The following is a 24,002-nucleotide window of genomic DNA, read 5'->3' as shown; positions in this document are numbered from 1 at the left end:
GAGCTCAGTCATGTCTGACTCTCTGTGACCCCATGGACTGTAGCCTGTCAGGCTCCTCTGTCCATGAAATTTTCCAGGTAAGAATACTGCAGTGGGTTGCCGTTTCCTTTTCCAGAGGATCATCCCACCCAGGGATTGGACTGGTGTCTCTTGTGTCTCCTGCACGGGCAGGCAGATTCTTTACCACTGTGCCGCTTGGAAAGCATATGTGTGTGTCCCCAAATATATTTATCTTCAAGGTGTGGTTTCTGATGCTTGTATTTTTGCTGGAAAAAAAAATCACACTGGTTTTTAAAATTATTATTTTAAACTTCTAAACTGTTACTGTTTTAAACTTTCCAGACTCCACAGTTTATTTAAGGGACTCAGTATCTTAGCCAAAATATGTGGGTTTCTATACTGAATTAATAATAGGTCATAAACAACTATCCATGAATTTCTCACTTGAGTAGATTTTTGCCACTCTGTCTTTAAGAGGTTAGACAAAGCTAGCAGAATTTCTGGGGGTTTGGCCTTAACAAAAAGAAATGTTTCTATAATTTAGAGGAAGCTCACATTAAAATTTAGTCAATTTAGAAAGAATATTCAGAATCCCTGGTAAATGATTTTTATTTATCAATTATGCTTAAAATTTAATTAAGCAAAAAAAAAAGAAAGAAAATTACTTTTTCTCTGTGGTTTGACTGTTTACTTCCTTTTTACATTCTCAAAGGCACTGGCTTGAGGAAGCATATAACTATGTGTTCTTTTCTTTTCCTGTAGATTGTTTGGTTCATAACAAGAGTATCAGATAGTCTGGCCAGAGTAGATAAAAACATAAAAATGGTTCTCATTTAAAAAGACTGTCAGGAAAGTTTTAAAGAATATTTTCAGGAAGAATTTGAGGAGAAAAATTAATGACGATAAAAGTATGAAATTCTAGACAACATATTAAGCTAGCTGACAAGAAGATAATCTCTTAATTTGACGGAAACAGAATTTCCAAATAAAGCCTTCATCTTATTTTTTAAAAAAAGGAGATCTGGAAGATAACTAATTTAAAGATTAATTTTTTCAAAGACTTCAAACCTGCTTTCAGGATGGTGTCTTCAAAGTTTAAACAAAAATCTGGCTTATGTGTCTGATACTTGATACAGACTCTAAAAAAGAGTTTATGTTTTTCCCTCTCAATCTCGATGCATTTTTTAATATTATGTAAGCTTCAGTCATAAGGCTTGGCTTTACATTTATACCCTCTGCCTTAAACATTTTCCTTAAGGGAGGGGCGGAATAGATTAGGAGTTTGGGATTAACAGATACACACTGCTATATATAAAATGGGTAAGCAACAAGGACCTACTTCACAGCACTAGGAATTTGATTCAGTATCTTGCAATAACCCATAATAGGAAAGAATCTGAAAAAAAATATATATAAATCTCTATATATAACTGAATCACTTTGTTTTACACTGGAAACTAATTCAAAGTTGTGAATTAACTAAAACTTCCAATAAAAATCCAAGAAAATAAAAAATAAAATATCACTTTTTTTAGGAAAAAAACACTTAAAACTTCAGTCTTTATTCTCTCCTCCTTCTTCATATCAAGTGTCATTAAAAGACAGGAAACGCAGTATCTCCAAGGTTCTCCAAGGTTCACGCTGTGATACTCGTTTCAATTTCCATCGTCGTTTCCATCGTAAAGAACTGTCTGTTCCTTTCCATCCTGCCCACCGCTGACCTTTGGCACTGGGGCAACTTTTCCTTGAATGATGCTCTTAGGCACCAAACAATCATTTTAAGTACGTCCCAAGGACGGTTATCTTAAATTCAGAACAAAACAGCCTTTGAGTAATCATTCCTTTTCCTCTCTTAGGGGAAGCGTATAGCAGCGATGAATAGAGCTTTAGGAAAGGGGAGAACGAGCCTTACCATATAGAGTTGTAACTCCTACAAAAACAAAGACAACGTCTGGCTTGGCCCCTGGCACTTCCTGCTAGGTAAACACACAGGTGTAATTAAGCTTTCTCGAATCCGCTTAGTCCACTTTCAGATGCCCTTGGAAAAGGGAGGCCAGGATGAAAATCACTGCTCTGGTCTTCGCTTGCAAACTACCCAAAGTTATCCTATTGCTCAAAATGACCTTGAAAGCTTCGCAAAAGAGAGAAAAAGGCTACCCTCCCTAGAGCTTCACGGAAGGGTCCTTCAGTCACGCGCGGGCTCAGTCGCTCAGTCGTGTCCAACTCTCTGTGACCCCGTGGACTGCAGCCCGCCAGGCTCCTCTGTCCGTGGGATTCTCCAGGTGAGAACACTGGAGCGGGTTGCCGTCTCCTGCTCCGGGGGCTCTTCCTGACCCGGAGATCCGACCTGCGTCTCCAGCATTAGGTGGCAGATTCTCGGCCACTGAGCCGCCTGCAAACCCAATCACACTCAGGTCCTAATTCATCGGACCGTTTACCGGCTATCATTTCCCCACATTCTACACCCACTCCCCATACTGTTTTCTCAAATAGAAGAGCCCTCTCCTTTGTTTTTTCCTGCCCATCTAAATACTAACTCCCCTTCCAGTTACTCTCCATCACCTCAGCATACCAGTTAAGAGTTATATCCAGGGCAGACACTTATGTATGCGAACTTGAGCAAATCCCCCGAGTCCCTGATCCTCCTCGACGAAGTGCAGATAATAATGGCATTCATCTAAGACTGCGGCTGCTGCAAATGAAACAGGGTTATGTTCAGCCCAGTGCCTGGCCTGTGATAACTACACATGGTCTGATGGCTTAACCCAAAGCACTTGCCTTAAATGGCCCACAGTATAGTGGAGAAGAAGCAGAACTCAAACATAGCTATCAGAGCAAGGCAGTGTGTAGTGAAAGTCAGTGATGGGCAGACATCAGGTGGGAACCAAGAGGAGAGATGGGCTGGGCTGGAGGGGTCAAGGACATCTTTGCTGATGAAGAGTCATGGCAGCTTGGCTTTGAAGAATGGGCAATAGTTAGTGGGAAGAATAAAGAAAAAAAAAAGAATTAGCAATAAGCTAGGGAAAATAGGTGGACAGTAGCTGTGGAATCCACTATGCTTACCATTCTTTCACCATTGCTCTTTACCATACTTGCTTGAGGATACTACTTAATTACTGTGACTTCATCTCCTCTATCGGAGAAGGCAATAGCAACCCACTCCAGTACTCTTGCCTGGAGAATCCCAAGGACGGCGGAGCCTGGTGGGCTGCCGTCTATGGGGTTGCACAGAGTCGGACGCGACTGAAGCGATTTAGCAGCAGCAAAAGCATCTCCTCTATATAATGTACCTCTAAGGTCAATTTGTTAAGAAAGCCTATGTCTTCATTTTAACACTTATTCTAATAGTGACTAGCCCAGTAACCTTGGTCAAGTGCCTTGAGTTCACTAGACCCGAATTTACTCCTCTGTAAAATGGAGGTAATGTTACCACCACTCAGAGGGTTGTAAGAATAGTTGAGATAATTCACACTAGGGGCTTGGCACACAGTAACAGTATGATGAATGGTAGCTATTATTATCATTGTTGTCATTATCACAAATATAATCCAAAGGAATGTGGGTATCTGGGGAGTTAATGAAAATAATTCAGTTACCACATCCCAACCTGAACCCAGTATCTTTCTCCCACAAACACGGCTCCTTCTATATAGTTTAACTGTTAATGGCCATTACCACTCACCCAGTCACCCGGGTGAAAGGTTGCTATTTGAAGCATAAATTAGTATAATCTTTCCAAAGCACAATGGGAAATGATGAGTGTAGAATGACTAGCAATTACCTTTAAAACACAAATGCCTTTTTTGATCCAATAATTTCTACTTCTGAGAATTAATCCTAAGGAAATAATAGGTGTATACAAATATTTAACTATAATAATGTTCACATTAACATTGTTTGTAACAGCAAAAGTTGAATGCAACTTAAATATACCTCAATAGGGAATTAATTAAAAGGTGGGTTTAGAGTAAGAATGAATGAAAGGCATATATGTGCACACATGTGTATGTATGTATATGCATAAATATACACATATGTGTACACAAAGAACACAAATCAGGCTATTTCTAGTTAATTGGGATTTGGATATTTTTTATGGTCTTTCCTCTGTTGTGATTTCTTTAAAATGTGTTCTTCTATACTGGCTAGCACTATTTTTCAATTTTAAAAAACCATGGCAAACAGATGCAATTAAAAAATCTGACTTTTCTTGTTTGTTTTCTCCCTAAACAATCATAAACTCCCGTGAATTCTACTCCTCGGTGTCTTTTGAATTTGCGTCTTCTTTTCCATTCTTGCTCTCCGGTCCCGGCCCTCCACATTTCTCCCACAAACTGAGGCTGGCGGACTTCTTGACTCCAACCCACCCCCATCTCTGCTGAGTTACATCTGTCGTAAACTAGGAGAGCCCCATGCAGGGCATGCTCTGCACAAGCCTTCACCTAAGAGGTCTGGAGACGCCCTGAGGCTCACACTTCAGTGAGTGAGCGTAAAAATACAGCAGAAGATTCCCTGCAACACTGAAGTGGCAGTGAGTTGGGGGAATCAGAGGTTAAGTAGAAAAATAACACAGTCTGAGCCATTTAGTTAGTGGCAAAAAACTGAATACACCACTCCCATTCCTGAGGGCACTGCGCGTGACAGCAAAATACAACAACTTATACTCATAATAATGCTGCATTTCAAAGAAGATCGGAAGTGAGCTCAGCCTAGTAGGGTTAGGAGGCAGAGAGGCCCTGTAACAGGTTTCTGGGACTCCTCTGGGGGTCCAGTGGTTAAGACTCCATGCGTCCCACGCAGGGGACACGGGTTTAATCCCTGGTTGGGGAACTAAGATCCAACATACTGCACGGCATGGCCAAAAAATAAATAAATAAAGATAAAATGAAGTGTTAAAAAAAAGGTTTCTGTCAAAGGCATATACATTTGACTATTTACAGTAGAGGTTTCCTGGGAAACTTATCTTTTTCCAAATCCCTCAACTCCAATAAACATGTGCTCTTATACCATAATATTATGAAGCAAATTTCTTATGTAGCATTAAGGCACTATTAAAAACTTAAAATATTTATTTTTTTCTTCAAAATTACAATGATCATAAAGAAAAAATGTTGCAGAATATCTGTATATGCCATGTGCAAAAAAAAAAAAAAACCTATAAAAATGTGAACCTATAACATGAGTAATTTTCAGGTGATGATTGTCTCAATACACTAGCTGTCAGCTTACAAAAATAACCTATTGTCAGGTTAATTTAAACAAATATTTCTGCCATTGCATTTTTCACTGATTTATATAAAACTTTTCAGCATTGCAGATAAATCCTCAAATGAGCAATACCTCTCATTACTCATATTGAGGGGCTGCGAATTAAAAATTTAAATCTTCCCTCTATGATATTCTACGAGAGATAACAAAAGAATGTTTAAAACCAGGGGAAGGCAATTCGGGATTGTAAAAGTTATGGGGCTCATATCTTAGAGGAACCATCAAGCGGGCAGGGTCATTACAAGCTCCCAAGCTGCTTATGATTTTACAGATAAAGTAACACCCATTTTGCGGCCAAAAACCACACTGTTCTATCCATTATGCAAAGCGACTCATCAGAAGTCAGCTTAAATGAGGAACTCGAATTTGGGGATTTAAAAGAAAAAAAAAAAGAGACTTTAAAGAAATAAAGGGTGACTATTTCTAGAAGCATCATGGGAGTCACAGTGATAAAGGCCAGGTTAGAAAGGTACCAGTGAAGGCGGCCGCGCAGGCCAGGGCCACACGCGCGGGAGGCCTCTCCGGGAGAGCAGGTCCAGAGGGGCGGGCAGAGCCGGGCCCACCCTGGCCTCCCTGGCACAGGGTCTCCGGCCCTCCTCCCGCCGGGCCCACCTCAGGCAAAACTGCACCTGGATGAACTCCTCCTGAATCATTCCGCCCTTCCACAAATAACCTCAAAGGGCAGTCTACCACAAGGCTGAGACGTGCGGACAGAGAACCCGACCATCTCTCCCAGCACTTATTGGCCAGTGAGGTAGATCAGCTGAAACCTCGGACTGAAGCTGAGAGCCAAGGTATAGTTTAATTGGCAAAACGTTTCCAGCCTGAGGGCTAAGGTGCTCTCCCAAATGCTGGCACTATACGTGGGCATCAGAATACCGGAGGAAAGGCTGTGTATAGGGTTGTGTTGTTTGAAATGTCACTGCAATCATCGCCACCCATGCTTACATACTCTGGAGCGTAGGGTACTTGAAAAATAAGCACCTGAAAAAGTAATAAATAAATCTCTCCCAGGTAAATTTAAGAACTCTTCAGCTACTGTTTTAAAAAATCAGACATTTTTTTTTCTTCTAACACACAATTGATCTAAACATTCGTCTCCCCTCTTTTGTGTGATGGACCCTTCTGGTAGTCTGATAAAGTCCATTGTTTTCAGGACAATGTTTTTATGTGCCATATATAAAATGTGTAAAATTACAAAAAAAAAAAAATCAACTGTCCTGAAATACAGTCATCAAAACTCTATGTTGTAGTAATATAACAATGTGTGCTTCTTTATTAGCATACTAAATAACAAGATCTAGGAACAGAGCTAAGACCTACCATAACTTTAGAGTGATGAGCAAAACAGTATTTTGAGGTTATCTACAATAAAAATGTGACATGAAAATATTTATGATTTTTATTGGTGACAAATCCTTAGGTATTCCTAATAATACTGTCACTCATTGCCTATATTGATAATTAAGTGCCTAATCTCAATAAGACATCAGCGAAATAAAGTTCTTTTATTCTACCTAAGTGCATGCGTGGACCCTTGGGGGAAGGTGAGACACAGGTTAAGAATTCCTGAAGAGGGTGCCCCCTACCAACATCTATGTGTCTGTGTAGATATGTAGACACACACCTATATACATATATATTTCAAACATTATTCCAGAACTATCTCATATAAGCTCCTAGTAGATTAGAAAATGGTGGTGGTTAGGAACTCTTGGAACAGATCTCTTTGTCATGTTGCTTTTTGTTTTTGTTTGTTTTTGCCACCACACCTCTTAGAGATGGGTTGAAGGGAACAGTTATCACTAGTCAATGGTTCCCATATTGCGTCCCGAGGAGCCCCAGGATTCCACCAGGGGTGTTTCAGCAGAGCCCTGGGTGTGTGAGTGTGTGGTGTGGGTGCGTGTGCGTGCATGTGTGGGTAACTCCCCACCCTCACTCAATCCCCAAGTCAGTTGTGGGAAGACTTTTGTCAGATTTATCTGTTTCAGGTCTGGAGGAGAAGGCATTCATAAAGTGATAGTTTAATAGCGTGAACTTTCTTGGTTGACAGTTGCACCAGCACATATGTATACCTCACTGTGTTTTTACCTAGTCCTGTTATGAACTCAGTAAATGGGTTTATACATGTGAATAAGGAAGCGTCCACATTCTGACTTAGTTCAGGTCACACCATCCCCAAAACTATAAAGGTAAGCACGATCAGCAGAGTTTCCTTTGAGAAACGTCTATCTGCCCAGAGAGCAGCACTAACAGTACTTTTCCAAAGACACCTGGGTTTCCTAAACAGAAGAGGAAAAAGTATCGGGGCAGGTACAAGACGGGGCAAGGAAAAGGAATGGAATTAAGGCAGGTGCGGGCCGTTGGGGGGGTGGCAGGAGGGAGGCGTGCAAACAATGATTGGTCTTTCTTCCCCTCACCTCTTCAAAGGGCAAATGGCTATGAAGGATAGCCTTGCAGATTTGAGAGCAGGCAGAAGGAAGCTAGCAAAGGATTAAAGAAAGAAAAGAAAGTGAACAGGAAAGACAGTAAACGGAGGGTAGAAAAGGAGCCCATGACTGTCTCATCGCTGTACATTCTATGTACACCTCAGTGCTAAATTTATCCAAAAATATAAACACAACTCTCTGCCTGGAAATTAAGCTTGATGGATAAGGCGTTAGTTCTTATGGTTACCCAGGGTCCAAGTTATTTAGTCTCTTTAATCAAAATACTAAAATAAAATCATTACCCATTAGGCTATTACCCTTCCCCCAATCTCCAAACACACAAGCAAAAATTAATTGCAAGTCAGGAAGAAAGAAGGCAATTTAGACAGCAACAGCTTGGCATGGACCAAGCTGGATTTTCCTAATAGCATTTGTCTGTTTGTGAACGTATATTTTATTTACAGCCTTCACTTCCTTGACCCCACTGAAAGTAATTTATTTTTTACCTAATCTGCGTTTCATTCTAACCACCAAATACTCCATCAACGAACCAGTCAAGTAACGCCTTGATAAGCAGCCTAATGTTGGTATGTAACAAACGGGGAAACATTTAAAGAAGACATCTGGGGCTAGGCACCCCTCAGCAGCTATTAGATGCTCCAGGTACTAGGTGACAAGCTTGCAGCCAAGAGTGTCAAGGTAACTCCTTCACACCGGCTCTCATTCCCTGCCTCCTTCACCCAGTTACCTCTCCATTTCAGCCACCTCTTCCAAACCTGTGATTTCTCGTGGACTGCGTCTATTTTTTCCCCTTTGATGTGCCATCCTGCCTTGAAGAACGTTTTTTTTTTTTTTTTTTTAATCAATCCCCTAAAATGAGAAGTTGAAGGTGGACTTTCAGGCATCAGTTAAAAACCCCAAAAAAGACATGTTAAAGGAGGAAGCTCTTTAGCAATCTGTAATCACAGGGTGTTGGCAACCACTACCCCACCACATAGCGACCCAACCCCAAGCCCCAGTGGAGCTTGGGCTCTCTGCATACTGGCCTGACTCTGCACGGTCCCCGATGAAGGAGGCGGCCGTTCCAGCTTTCCAGCAGCAGGTTTCAGATGCCAGCACACCAATCAGGAGCTCAGTTCACACTACGTAACACGGAGTTCACAGCCTGGGTTTCAGACAGCCCGTTCTCCTCACTGTACGTCCCTCATAAATATTTCTTTCAGGCTAAAACATCCCCCCAAACAGTGCTGGGTCCCCATCTGCTAAGCCCTTCCATTATCCCAAACCCTGCCTCCTCTGGGACTCATCCCCACACTAACATACCTGCTGGCGGTACCTCCAATCAAAACAGCATCCTTTTTCACACTTGTGCCCCTGCCTCAGCAACAGACTCACGGAACATGGACCTGCCCAGGATGCGGCAGTCTGACCCGACCTGCTTCACTTTCCAGAAGGGGAAAGTCAGAGGCCTGGCAGGTCACGCAACTTGCCTGGGTCTCCACAACGTGACGGCCGGGAAACTGGGACCCCTACTCTTTGCAATCCCCAAGGCCTTCTCTGAAAGATGAAGTTTATATACAAGCTGTTATATAAACCACAAGTGACTTTGCAGATCAGTATGTTTCTGACATAAGATAACCAGGAACCACACTCTCCTCTTTTCTTCAGCTTGGAGTAAAAACACGGGCTACACTACAGATGATATTGATGACTTCAGTGATGCTGGTGAAAAATGCTGACCTTGAAAATAGAGTAAATATTCAAAGAACAAATTCTGTTTCCTGTACATCTCCCTGAAGATCTACATGACTGTAGAGTGGGTGAAGGTGGGCTGAGCTGAAAGGCAGGATCCTTTTCTACTAATCTGCAGCCAGGACTCACTAATAGATAAATGAAAACTGTCTTTGCATTAGACAGGGACCCAGCAGGGTCCATAAAGAAAATTACAGTATTTTCCTTGAATAATGGGGATTCTTGCAGTCTCGTTAAATTTAATGGAAAGACGTGTTCTTGTCTCCTACTCAAAACTCAAACTTCACACATACTCCAGAATCCCTGAATATTCTTTTTTTTTTGGTTCTTCTTTCTCTTCTCTTTTGTATCCGCAGGTATACTTAAGACAAAAAGAAACCCTAACATACGAAAACTAAAGTTTGCAAATGTGGAAAGCCGGGGATGACTTCTTAGGTCACAAATGGAAACTTTCACTTGCAATGAAACAAGGCAAGTTTCCTTTAAGAGCCAAGTTCAATGACTGCAAAATATGATTTCATGTGCATGCTGGCTCACCTGTTTTGAAGTAGCTGTGCAGAATTCTTCAGGGTCATTAAAGCAGAGGCAGGACAGGAGTCACAAGCTGCAATTTCTTACCCCCACGTTTCTTATTTCTTCTTCTCATCCCCATACAACTATGTTACAGATAGAGCAAGTCTCTTTCTGGGTATCCCAGAGGACAAGTGACAGCCGCGGTGGGTGGACCTCACTTATTAGCAACCAGTGCTTCACTTCTGTGTTAAGAAGGATTCTGAGGTCGTACCTGCACTCAATAGAAGTCAGTGAAGTGACAGGTAATGTGGGACTTTAATCTTCCACGATAATAGTATCTTGCAAAATGACTACCCAGGCTGATTAAGACTGAAGACATCAGCTATGTGAACTGCTCAGCAGTTTATATGCAAGAGGGATTCTAAGACGAATACTTTCTTCTCCTCTAAAGTGATATTCAGGCCAAAAGAAAAAGGATGAATAGGCAGAAAGATGCTAGTTGCAAAGTTGGAAGACATTATGAAGCAAACACAGAGCAAACAGTGAAAAACTGAGAAGGGAAACTTTCCTGTTTTTTAACATAAGGAAAAAAGGAAGCAAGGTAAATGGCTAAAGAAAGGAAAGAAAGGAGAAAAATTCACTATTCCGTGGGAAATGGCACCTCTTATCAAGTGAGGAAGTTTCGAAATGAGGCTCATAACTTCAGTAGTAAAACAAAAATAAAGATAAAAAGGAAGAGTGTATTTTATTTGGCATTAAAAGATATTTAACTAGCTCGATCTACATTTTAAATGGTCTCTAAAGTGGATTGTTGCAAGCCTTCTCTAGAGGTACAGTTCTACATCACCACAGATCCTATTCCTTCCTCCTCTCTTAATTTTAGTTTTCCACCAGCTTTTGCCTTCTTACAGCTCCAATACTTTAATTTTCTTATGGCTGGATTCTTCTGAGACTGGTGATAACTTTGGCCTTAATGGTTACCCTGCACCTGCACTTTCTGCCAGGCTGTCTCCACTATTTCTAAACAAACAGATTTCACTGGTTTTCAGTTCTACCCTTCACACCAATTCTGCAAATCAACACACCTCTCTGGGAAATAGATTTTTGATGGGTCCATTTTTGTTTTGGGATTGTGAGGAATATGATCGCCATGCCTAAACTAACAACTTTTCATTGACATAAATAAGGGAAACTCTCCTTTAAAAAACTGCATATATCCACTGTAGAAATTCTTTCTGAATTTAAGTTAAAAAAAAAAAAAAAAAGGTTTGACACTGACAAAATAAAAAGGCAGAGACTAAACGGATATTATTGCTCCCATCCAAAAAAAGAAAGAAAAAAGAAAACTTGTGGGAAAAAAAAAAAAGGTGGGGGGAATGGAGAGTACCATCTTTTTCCATCTGACTTTTGGCAAAGGTAAAAAAAAAAAAAAGGAAGTTGATGATAGTTTGGATAAAACTATCTGGGAAAAAAAAAACTAGGCAACTTCTCTATTTTTCTAGACACTTTTGTCCATCGCATTTTATTTTTATTTAAGAACATCTCCCACACATGCACATGCAGACCCCCAACTCTTAAAAAAAAAGGGGGGGCCTGAAATTTTAGTTACACCACATGTGGTTTTCATTTGTGAAAAATGAACAAGCTGTTTGTGGTTAAACTGTCTAATCGCCTGTTATCAATCTAGCGCTGCATTCAAGATTTACAGGACCCATCAGCTTCTGTGCTACATTAGCTGGAAAGGGGGGCGAGAGGAGGAGGAGGAGAGAGTTTATCCTGAGGAATAATATTTCCAATGCAGCCACGCTCGCGCTACATCTGGTTGTGCTGGTAGCGGCAGTTAAATTGAAATATTTCACAGCGTGTGTCAGAAACATGCAGAATGGTAATTATGACAGATCTGATTAAGCCCGAGTGCCACACGCTCCCTGGCCAGCGACGGTTGTGCAGGTGTGACCTTGTGCGTGCCTGCGTGTGTAAATAAAATTAATTACAAGCGAGAGGGTGAAGGCTCCGGTGACATCACAAAGCGGAGGAACTCCCAAGGGGGAGACCTAATGGAATATTTTCCCTCAGTCTAATAATACAGTTCATATTGACTTGAGGTAATTAGTGGGATCATTAAAGCAGTTTTCCCGGCGTATTTGGCTGCCTGATCAGATTAGTGAAAATGTTCTTCAGAACAAGCCCTGTGTGGTCTGCCAGAGAGGAGGAAATAAAAAGCAACAAAGCATATTTTGGAATGATAAGCAGCACTGGACTTGTACTCCAGGAAAAAAAAAACAACCACACGCACACAGAACTCTCCACTCCTCTCTGGAGCTTTCAGATCTCACGGTCCTGTCCGTTTTCATTCTGCTATCCGACTTGTGTATTCCTAGACACATTCTCAACTATTTCTTTCATTTCCCCTCTCTGCTACATCTGACTACTCCATCGTGATGAGCCAGCCCAACTCCTCAACAAATCTCTTTTAAACAAGGCAGGATGAAAACTGGGGAAGAGGCTCTTCAATGACTGCCTTGCCATTAAGTGACTGGATGGGGCCATTGGGAAAAAAAAGAAAGAGAGGAGGGGGAAAACAAGCCCAAAGGAAGGAATGCCACTGAAAATTCACCTGCTAAATAAAAGGGTCCTCTCTTCTGCAACCTACAACAGAGGCTTACATATTTCTCTGCCTTCGGATCGCAAAATGAGTTTTGGCATGGGCCGAAGTTGCAGCCAGCGTTCTTGAGTTGAACAGAACGCAGGGCCCTCGTCAAGTAAAGGGCCATTTGTCTGAAACTAGTCTACTGAGCATGCTCTCGGCAGCCACCGGGATGTGCCAAGCGCTGTCACAGATGGCAGGCTCTGACAGTTCCCATCCGCAGCGTCGGGGCTCGACAGTTCAGCAGAAGATCAGTGACATTCTGTCTCATTAGAACCACGCTAATTATCACAGCTAGTTTCAGGGGAAACCATGTGTTGCAATGGTCAATTTGAAGGAGTCTGTGCATCAACAAACTGGTAATAAGGATCAGACACCTTATTATACGACAGCATGCTGCCTGTGATCTGATTTACAGGAGCAGAGGCTCTGAGGCGGCCGGGGAGGCGGGCGGGTTATGAGACTGTGCGTTTCAGCCCAATTCCTGAAGCCTACGGGCTGAAAACGCAGTCGTTTAAAAAAAAGAAAAGAAAAGGCCACTGGGATGGCTGAAGCAAGAACTCAACAGAGAATATGTTCTCTATGACCAGACACCCGAAATAGGTGAAGTCTCAGAGAAAGGACAACTTCATCTCTTTAGCAATCACATGGTGATGGCACCAGCAGATCGGAGCTTTTCTTTTTACAAGATACTTAATGATAAATTATAGAATGGCTACATTCCTATTAACCTCTAAAATCTATTTTAAATATATGTATTTCGTACATGCAGATATAGATATTTACATGGCTGGTCTATGATTTAGTTGTGTCATTTTATCAGGCAAAAGAACAGCATGTATAAAAGCATAACAACTATAGTTATAGGAATGAATAATCCCAAAGGTTACTTTTTAAGGTACTAAAGGTCTTCTTTGAGCAGGGACAAAAAATCCTGCATCAGATTCATATTCCCAACGTAAGTTCTTCCTCTCTTTTAGGACCTTTCATTGATGTGAAATTTTAACAGTGCAGTTTCTTCTAGAGCTATTTTTCTATTGTCATTTTGCATAAATGCATTTTCATAGCTCATTCATTTCACAGGGCCTTTATTTTCATTTCTCATATGAGGGAAAAAGAAGATAAAGCTAAAATAAAACCTACCTTTACTACCCAAGCCATAAAAGACAACTGGTGAGACTTTTGAGAAAACACTTTGTCTGTTCACTTGGCAGTCTGTTAAAGAACTATATCGGTGTTATAATTACACACGAAGTTTAGCTGAATAGCATTCCGTTTTGAAATTCGTTCCTGCTGAGAGTTAAAATCCCACTGGTCTGGTCTGTTCCCTACTCCCATTTTGTAGATAGTGGAGCCTGTCCTTTAGCTCTTCAACTGTCAAGCTAACTATATTGGGTCGGCCAGAAAGTTCCGTTTGGGTAGGAAAAACCTGAACGAACTTTCTGGCCAACCCAATAGAAGGCTTCCAAAAAGAGGAACTTTCATAAGATATCCTGAGTCTACACTTTTCAACTTGTATTACATTTCAGGACAAAAGGTGGCCCTAGATTACAGTAGATTCTACAGATACATGCTTGGTATACTCATGCCTTAGAAGGCATCACACGCTGGCCTGCCTTGAAGGACCTGCTCTAGGGGGTCACCCTCCCCAAACTTCCTCATGTACTGACCCTCTTTTAGAGAGCTGACTCAATAGTTACAAACTGCTTCTTTCCAAATCCTGAGTAAAAATTTTTTATGACATTTTTTGAAAGCTGGAGAACTGGGCTTAATGAGTTATGATTATACTTGTTACAGTGAACTTACTAAATGGGAGAATGAGGAACATATATTTACATGACTCCAGTTACTTAATCTTAAATTTTAGAAGAAAAGAAATTTTTCAAGGATTTGCAGGCGGCAATAAGATATCCGAAAACTTTTGGTTTGACTTGCTGAAATAAACAGTATCAAGTGTGTAGGGAGACAACACCCCTTTACGTGATATTTTAGCCAAAAATATAATCAGCAGGTAAGCTTCTATTGAATAACTCTGAACCTACCTCTGTGATCAAACCCCAGATTAATTAAAATACATGCTTGTTTTTATAATGCAGAAATGTGAAAAGAGCTCATATTCAGATTCACAGGTATAGTTCTTAAAACACTGTATAACATACAATCATGTACCTTCAAACTGCTATATTATGTCAATGTTTATGTATTTAAAGCCATTAATTTCAGAAGTCCTGTTTAGCAATCAACTAGACTACAGTGGTCCCCAACCTTTTTGGGACCATGGACCGGTTTTGTGGAAGATGCTTTTTCCAGAGACTGAGGGGAGGGGCTGGCTTCAGGATGATTCAAGTGCATTACATTTCATTTATTGTGCACTTTATTCCTATTATTATTACATAAACTTCACCTCCTATGACCAGGCCTTAGACCCCAGAGGCTAGGGACCCCTCGAAACATAAAGCATAGGTCTACACTTTAGAAAACTAAGTCCACTTCCCTAGTGGTCCACTGGTTAAGACTCCATGCTTCCAATGCAGGGGGTATGAATTCCATCCCTGGTTGGGGAGTGGGATTGTCACAAATATACTATTGATACCATGTGTAAAATTGATAACTCATGAGAACATACTGTACTGTGGTCTAAATGGGATCATTTATTCTTCTATACCATCATTACCCTGATTCATGACCATCACTCTTCTATACAGCAGAAATGAACAAACCATTATAAAGCAACTATACTCCAATAACAGAGAAGGCAATGGCAACCTACTCTAGCATTCTTGCCTGGAAAATCCCATGGACAGAGGAGCCTGGTAGGCTGCAGTCCATCAGGTCGTGAAGAGTTGGACATGACTGAGTGACCTCACTTTCACTTTTCACTTTCACTTTTCACTTTCACACATTGGAGAAGGCAATGGCAACCCACTCCAGTGTTCTTGCCTGGAGAATCCCAGGGACAGGGGAGCCTGGTGGGCTGCTGTCTATGGGGTCGCAAAGAGTCGGACATGACTGAAGTGATTTAGCAGCAGCAGCAGCATACTCCAATAACAAAATTAATTAAAAAAATAGAAGCATAATTCAAGTTAAAAAAAAAGAAAGAAAAGTCAATCTAATAGGGACCCCGGTATTTACACAGAATGGACTCTTAGAGATCGCACAGTGCAGAACACCATACCAGGAGATGGGCAGGACTCCAGGTCCTCATCACGAAGGCAGCACGGAGCCTCCCCAGACGTGGGCTAACCTGGGCACCAGCAGGTCCTGAGATGCTGTGCATTGGGCCGCCTTACTGTTCTCCTCCCTTCAAGCTCATGCCTCCTCCTCCTCCCTGGAAGCTGGTCCAGGGAAAGAGAACCTGTATCTCCTGAGGGTCTCCTCCCCACCAGGAAAGATACGTGAAGATAAAATAAGGCGCGAGGTGGAGAAGGGCGGTTCCCTCCCTCGATCCCAGCTGCAGGCAGCTCCGTCAGCCCAAGGGAAGGGGCTCTGGGGACACGGGGGAGAGGCCTTCCCACAGGCTGCCGGGGAAGCAGGCGGCTCTGGAAATCGCTGGAACCGGGGCTCAGAAACGTGCAGGGGCCTCCTGCGGGTCTGAGACAGGAGGCTGCACAGGTGAAATCCTGCTGCAGCGAAGTCTGTTAGGAGAACATTCCAAAAGAATGAGTCAGCACAGAGCTTCCAAGTGAGGTTTCTGTGAAAGCAATGTGATTCTGACAAAATAAAAGATGCCTTTGCTGACAGGCTGGAATACAGAATGCAGTCTGCTATACGGAATGCACATGGTTATGTGATTTTTTTTTTCTCCTGGATTTTAGCACTGTAGATTCCTATAACCAGCAACAAAAATGATATTCTTAGCCCTACGCACAGGGGAGTCTGGAGGGCTACAGTCCATGGAGTTGCAAAGAGTCAGTCATGACTTAGCGACTGAACAACAAACAGCAGCCCTATTTCTACCACGGATGATGTGTGACATGTCTTCCTCGTATTTAAGGCATTCCAATCACCATCTAAGAATTTCCAAACCCAAAGATACTTTCTTTTTTTCACCTATAAGCCCAGTGAGCACGAAAGCATTCTTTCTCCTTCACTCTCCCTTCTCTCTCCCATCCTACAGGTCTGACAGTGAAAAGAGTGTCTCAAAGTAGGTGAAAGAGTGCAAGAGGTTTGAATTATTTGGTTGCTTCGACTGGCACGCTATTTTCACAGAGGCAGAAATTCTTTTTTTAGTGCGAAAAACCACATCTATTCACCAAAGTTGTTGCAGCCAAAGTGTCCAGTAACTCGCCAGGACCGGTGGGTAGAGACTGCAAACGATTCTACTGAAAGCATGTTCAGTCAAAGAGAATTTCCATCATCTGACTGCTTTACCTAAAAGAAACACCCTGTTCAATAAAGTGCCAGAGAGAAATCACTTTCTAAACGCAAGCGGGGATGCAGCTGCACAGTGAAAGCCCTTCACTCCGGCAGCATCACTGCATCTGCAAGCCCCACCTCCGCAAACACGAAAATCAATGTAACAACTCGATGTACAAGGCAAGGCCTGCAGCACTGCTAATGTCCCCTTGCTGGACATACACCTTAAGTCTCAGAGCTCTCAGGGGGTTTGCTGTGGAATAAAATTAGATTCCAACATCTGCCACCATTAAGGAAAGAATTCCATTTCCATCTCCCATATGAAAACAGCAGAGCCACTGAAGAGTAACTGAACCTTGATACTGTAATGGTTATTACCCAAATCAACTATTTTTTTTAACAGTAAAATTAGCGAATTCTGCTCCTATAATTATTTGAATGTTATCAGACTAAATGTTTGATAAAATTCCAGTATGGTTCACTTGGAAAAAAAACGGCTGCTTATTTGAATACCCAGAATATAAAGTGTATTCATTTGTAGCTATTCGCATTATGTTTAAAGCATATCATCTTTTTAAAGTTTGCATTAGCCTGCTTTCTTACCCAAGCACAAAAAGTAGCCTTCCTTCAGCCTGCACTTGCATATTTTACCCAGACATTTCTATTACAGTTAAAACAATCTCATTTCTATTGCTCATCGAAGAGAAGATATAATACATGTGCAATGGTGGGATCTGCAGAGTTGGTTTCTTCTCCTGAAAACACTCTGGTGCATTAGTCATTGCAGGCCACAGTTACTATGTTATCTGGTTCCACAACATTCTAGGGCTGTGCTGTCTTTTAAAAAAAATTCTGCTGCCTGCCATTGAGACAACCTACCTAAAGCTTTACCTTGTAAAATGAAAGGTATCTGAGATATACAAATAGGTAATAAATAAGTCACTCTGTGTGAAGGTCTGAGTCTCTGGCTTAACACATTACAAGCCATTATCTGTTTGTGTTACAGTATTGTAAATTTCAACGCTCTTCCGCGTACAGGACGGCATGAGACCCCTCCCATCTCCCAGCGCTCTAATGCCAGTGACAGAGCTGGGACCACGGCCCCCTCTGAGTCCTCACCAGGCACCCCTCCCTACACCCCAGCCCCAACCAGGCATGAAGCAGCTCAGGTTTCAAGAACCCTCCGATGGCGAGAACCCATAACCCATGAATGTGTCAATGAAGACAGGAAAGCCCCCACCGTTCTGACCATCGATTAGTTCAGCATCCCAAATTCCTCTTTCCTGGAGGAGGGGAGCTAACTTTGGGCCTGATGCTACCTGGAACCTTGAGAAGACAGTAGAATAGTGATGCGGGGAACTTGGGGTTAGCTCTCCTACTTGTAGTCAAGTGACCCTAGTGTGTAAACAGAGAAAATCAATGTGATAGCTCACAGGATTACTGAAAACTAAATGCAGGCAATATATAGTACATGATGGGGTCTAGCACAAAAAAGGTGATGGATGTTAAGCCGACAGAGAGAATCAGGGCCAGATACAGAAGCGGACGGGCCTGAACGGGCTGACACAAGAGTGCCTCCAGCTCCTCCCTCGGTACCTGGGGTACCTGCGTGCTGACGGGCCTCGGCAAGTGGATCCAAGGCATAAATAACTCACAATTTGAGAGTTCTGACCAGGCAAAAGGCCGGTCTCATCTGAAGATTTTTGTTTGTTTCGGTTTGTATTCCAGTTTTTATATTTCCTTCATAAAAACCATGGCAAGAGAACACAGCGTGTCAATGACTATCTGCCCCTGTTAAGTCGGGCCTCCTCTCTTAGTGATGCATACCGTTTTCGGACGGTCTTATTTTTCGGCAATCATCAACCTTTAGATTTTCATGAAGAGGGTAGCTAACATTTCAACTGAACAATGAAGAGAAAGTGACAAAAAATGCTTTTTAATGAAGTTGCAGTAAATTAGTAGTTGGGAACTGTGATGTGAGGGAATGAAAGTTAACAGTCTGCTGGACCCCAACAGTCTACAGCTGGACCCTTGGATTCTCCTTCAACCGGTACCGAGGTGATGAGCCAGCAGCTTTGGGGGTTCCGGGGAACACTTCATCATGGCAGATACACAGAAGCTACAACTGATGTGGTTGAAAGTGACTCACGGGGAGCTTTGCAGGACAGGGATACAAAGGAAGGATGCTTAAACCCCCCAGAACATCACTCACAGTGACATTATCAACCCACTGCTACCACTGTCCCTTAGACTGCAAGCAGATTCAACCAGTCCACCCTAAAGATCAGTCCTGGGTGTTAACTGGAAGGACTGATGCTGAAGCTGAAACTCCAATACTTTGGCCACCTGATACGAAGAAATGACTCATTGGAAAAGACCCTGATGCTGGGAAAGATTGAGGGCAGGAGGAGAAGGGGAAGACAGAGGATGAGATGGTTGGATGGCATCACTGACTCAACTGACATGGGTTTGGGTAAACTCCGGGAGCCAGTAATGGACAGGGAGGCCTGGCGTGCTGCGGTTCATGGGATCGCAAAGAGTCAGACATGACTGAGCAACTAAACTGAAGTGAACCCTGTCTGAATGGCTCCAACATCAGAAACTCAGCTTAGACGGGCAGAATTGGGGTACTGTTTAAAAGAAAGAAAGAATGAAGGTCGCCAAAACACAGCTAGGCAGAAGGAGATATGCTCTCGTAAGACAGGAAATGGGTTGGGGGGTCGGGCGGGGATAGGCATTAAATGACAGATGCCAACTTACCAGAAAGTTTTAATATCTATTTCTGTTTGTGGGTTTGAGGGCTGCCCCTTACTGCAATAATGCATGTTTAGTTTCTCTGTTTATCTATTCTGGAGATTTGGGGAAAGTGTCCGGCCTTGTAGGAAGATAGTCTGTTATTCTCGGTAATTTAATTGGAAAGGTCAGAAGAGCTGCATAATCACAGAGAAAGGTGGGACAAAATATGTTGACCTAGGCGATCCTCATCCTAATTATACTAAATAGTAAGAAGGTGCAGGCTGGGTGGGTGAGGGGCAACGTGAGCACAGGGCATTTCTCCTTAACGCCGAGTCTTGGCATGTAAATGAAGACATCTGAAGAAGCACACAGGTTTGAAGCGGCTCTAACATTCTATCATAATTAGAAACATTTCAAGAGCCCTGTAATTTCCAATCAAAATTACAGTAATTTCCGATATACAAGCCATGATTCATGACAGAATTTTACATTCCATGAGAGATTACGGTGGCCTGATGTATGACACGCCGGGTACAGCGCTAACATAAACAATTCAGTTTAATGTTTAAACAGCACTTGATGTTTAGAATCTCACAATAAAAGAAACATATTATTGTAGAAATTATCACTTTGACAGTGATTGAAGGGTAGGCAGGCATGTGGCCTATAAAGCTATAATTTTTACAGTCCACAGCTTGAGTTTAACCATTTTTATATAACGTTTCCAAGATACCCCTTAAGTATTTCAGCCAGCCTATAACTTAAACAAGAACAACCTCTTCTCAAGCAAAACTCCCATCAAGGACCACTATTGACGTTGCTAGAGTAAGATTCCAGAAAAAGCTAATAATAAAAGTTATATTATAAATACATCACATTGTAAATAAGTCTCAGGATGGTATAATCTTGTCAGAAGTTGACAGCAGCCTGGCTGTTTTATAAAGGAGAGTTCACTAATGATAATGAAATGTATGTGTCTAAAATTTCTTTGACTGCCTCTCAATCTCACTTGGCTAGTGTTATCAAGTGAAGTGAAAAGTCGCTCAGTTGTGTCTGACTCTTGGCGACCCCATAGTCTATACGGTTCCTGGAATTCTCCAGGCCAGAATACTGGAGCAGGTAGCCTTTCCCTTCTCCAGGGGACCTTCCCAACACAAGAATTGAAATCTTTCTGCAAAGAGGAAGAGATTTCAGTATTCTTCCGGTCCTTTACAAAGTATTCCTGCCTTTGAACAAGAGCTTGTAGATAACTGTGAATTTGTTCATGTAGATGACCCTATATTTGATAAACTTAAATTACCAGTTTATAGCAATCATACTGATAAAAGACTGCATTATCTGTCCTTTTTTATGTCATCTTGTAAAGATTTGTAACTTTTCCATATTCAATTCTATTCATTTATAATTCAAAAGATTTAGACAATTTTTCTAACTGTAATTAAAATTGTGTATCATATACAGTGTCTAAAAGATTTAGACAGTTCTTCCAATTGTAATTAAATTTGTTTCATATATATATGCATATATACAATTATTAATATGCAAAGATATACGTGTGTGTGTGTGTGTGTGTGTGTGTGTGTCTGCTTTAATAAGTGCACCTAATGGTGGTAGATGTCAGAGTTGGAACAGAAATGAACTACAATGTTCACAGTATTTTAGGATGGAAATCAAGGTCACCCAAGTTCTAATGAAATAATAATAACTCAAGTTATTTGTTCCACTACAATAGACCAGATGGAGAAACCTCCTACACACTACAATACTCTCCTGGAAACAACTATTAACTGACTGAGGGATTTACTGAGAAATCTGTGACTTGGATGATGGCTGCTAGAGAAAACACAGTCGAGTATCTATTACCTGAATCTGAACCCTGTCTCATCCCAGAGCCGTCAACACTCCTGGAAACCTCGACCTCTCAGGGACGCGAGTTCAAACTGCAGACAGACACTCCTTTGAATGAACTTCCACAGGCACAGCGGATCAACAGTCTGCATGCCAAACAGAGGGTCTTACCTGGCTTTTGGTAGCTGCCACCTTCGCAAACAGAGCTTGGGAAACTTTAGCACGCTTCATTTCCTGCTGAATCTCGTCGTAAATGGAAGCATTAATGTTCATGGTATTGTTCTCTGGTTTCCCATTCCTCTCAGTGGCAATAGTAGCTGTTTTCACCTACAAAACATTTTGAACATGCCTGTCATTTACCATTGGCCAAATTGTTTTGAAGCTTCTCAGGCTCAGCATCCAAACTGGACATTGTTGCTCCTTTTATGATCAAGGTGATCAACAGGGTGGTCATTCAACATTAGTTATTAGCTGGAGATCAGATTGCTTAAGGTAAGGAGGTCGCATTGTCACAGGTGATTGCATCTGCAATATGACAGTAACTGCCAGCTGACAACCAGGAATTATAATACCATAAAGTAAGTTTTCTGGAAAGCGGAATAGTTTCAAAGACTTGAAAACCCCAAACTAATTGTTACCCAATTACCTTCCATTGCAATTCTAACAAAGGAAATTCACAATTAAAATTGTAATGCACAGTGCTGTATCTTTGTTGGGTACCTGATGCCTAATAGACAATCGCACCACTAATAGCTATTATATACTATGGCCTTTTTAATTTTAGACTCCTTTTTTATGCCTTTTCCACTTATGTTTCATTTAAAAATCTTCCATAACAAAGCCATTTGCAGAGCTGCATATTTAAATCTTCTATCCATCCATGAAACAGGTAGAGTGCCTTGCTTAATTATCATAAAGGCTGGTTGCACTTTACACGTGCATGTCCAAGCTGTTCTGTGTAATTATTTTATCGCTTTCTGGCACCCCTGTATAACTATTTCCCTTTAACTTGTGGAACCAGACAGTAAGAAAATATTTCACAATATTTAATAGAACATGACTGCAAGTCACACAAAATATAGAATCATGGTTTTACAAATATACTCAAACTATATAATCTTTTTTTTTGTTTGTTTTTTATTTCTTTTTTTTTTTGCATTGTATTATTTTTATTTTATTTTATTTTTTTTATTAGTTGGAGGCTAATTACTTCACAACATTTCAGTGGGTTTTGTCATACATTGATATGAATCAGCCATAGATTTACACGTATTCCCCATCCCGATCCCCCCTCCCACCTCCCTCTCCACCCGATTCCTCTGGGTCTTCCCAGTGCACCAGGCCAGAGCACTTGTCTCATGCATCCCACCTGGGCTGATGATCTGTTTCACCTTAGATAATATACATGCAAACTATATAATCTTGACTGAGGAATCAGTATCAATCCCTTTGGTAAAAATGATAAGCAGATATCACCAGAAAAATGACAAAAAAATGTAGGTGGGAAATCAACCTCAAAATTTACTGATGATATAATCTTTTTTAAAACTTAAAAAGCAATCCTTAATACTTTAAATCATTAAAATAAAAATCTGACTTTTATTACACAGTTACAGGAACCAGCCTGGGACATTCGCATGTGAACCACAAAGCTGCTTTTTACTGGGAAACCAATGAAAATGTAAATGGAAAGTTACTGGAGATGCAGGACCATGTTTCTCCCGATAACATGATTCATCAAAAACCACTCTTCTTAGTGACCTTTAGAGAATCCATATTTCCGTTCTCTGCAAACTGACTATCTTGGACCTTCCCTCTCATTTACTATGAATAGTAGAAACTCAACCTCACTTTAGGATAAATGAATAATTTGGGGCCCGAGATGACACCTTCTCCCAAACAGCAAGACTTCTAATCTTTATTTCACCTTGCCCCCAAATATTTGGTATCAAAAGAGGGGCAGAATTCATTAAGCAATCTAATTCCCTGCGCTTAGAAAGTAATGATCAGCTTGATTCAAAACTGATGCCATCTGACTCCCTTTCTAACTTGCAGCCAGTTAGCAAAGTAAGTCACCTCTGGAGGATGTGGCTAGACTCTCCTACCTGGACACTAGCCTTGCGAGCTCAGAAACAAGGATGCTGGGAAGCGGCTGGACCGCAGCCCCGGGGAGGACACGGGGCCCACCGGCATCAGAGACGGCAGGAGGCTGGCCTCACAGGTGCCCCCGCCAGCTCTGGGACTCCAGCGAGCAGGGGCACCCAGGGAGGCGGTTAAGGACGGGGCCACCAGGCACAGACAGCGGGCTTTGAAGCAATAATCTGCTAAACACCACTTTAGGAGCCAGAAGAGTTACCGCATTACCATAAACTGCCTACAAAGTTGCTTTGGTGAGATTCACAACTTCGCTCTGGGGTGGTCTTGCTTTGAGGCAGAAGGATAGATTTGATCAC

The 24,002-nt window shown here is 41.7% G+C and overlaps 1 protein-coding gene across 6 annotated transcripts in view; it reads right to left on the bottom strand.

Moving 5' to 3' along the window:
• Positions 1–24,002, bottom strand: part of SATB1 (SATB homeobox 1) — a 101,462-nt gene that overhangs the window by 12,833 nt on the left and 64,627 nt on the right. For all 6 annotated transcript variants that reach the window (XM_043874332.1, XM_043874331.1, XM_043874330.1 and 3 more), the window contains one exon: positions 21,721–21,876. In XM_043874332.1, coding sequence (XP_043730267.1) covers positions 21,721–21,876 — 156 coding nt within the window. The remainder of the gene's footprint in view (positions 1–21,720; positions 21,877–24,002) is intronic.

The sequence above is a fragment of the Cervus elaphus genome, chromosome 19 (assembly GCF_910594005.1).
Source record: "Cervus elaphus chromosome 19, mCerEla1.1, whole genome shotgun sequence".
Lineage (NCBI taxonomy): Eukaryota > Metazoa > Chordata > Mammalia > Artiodactyla > Cervidae > Cervus > Cervus elaphus.
This window is presented reverse-complemented; position numbering and strand designations above follow the sequence as displayed.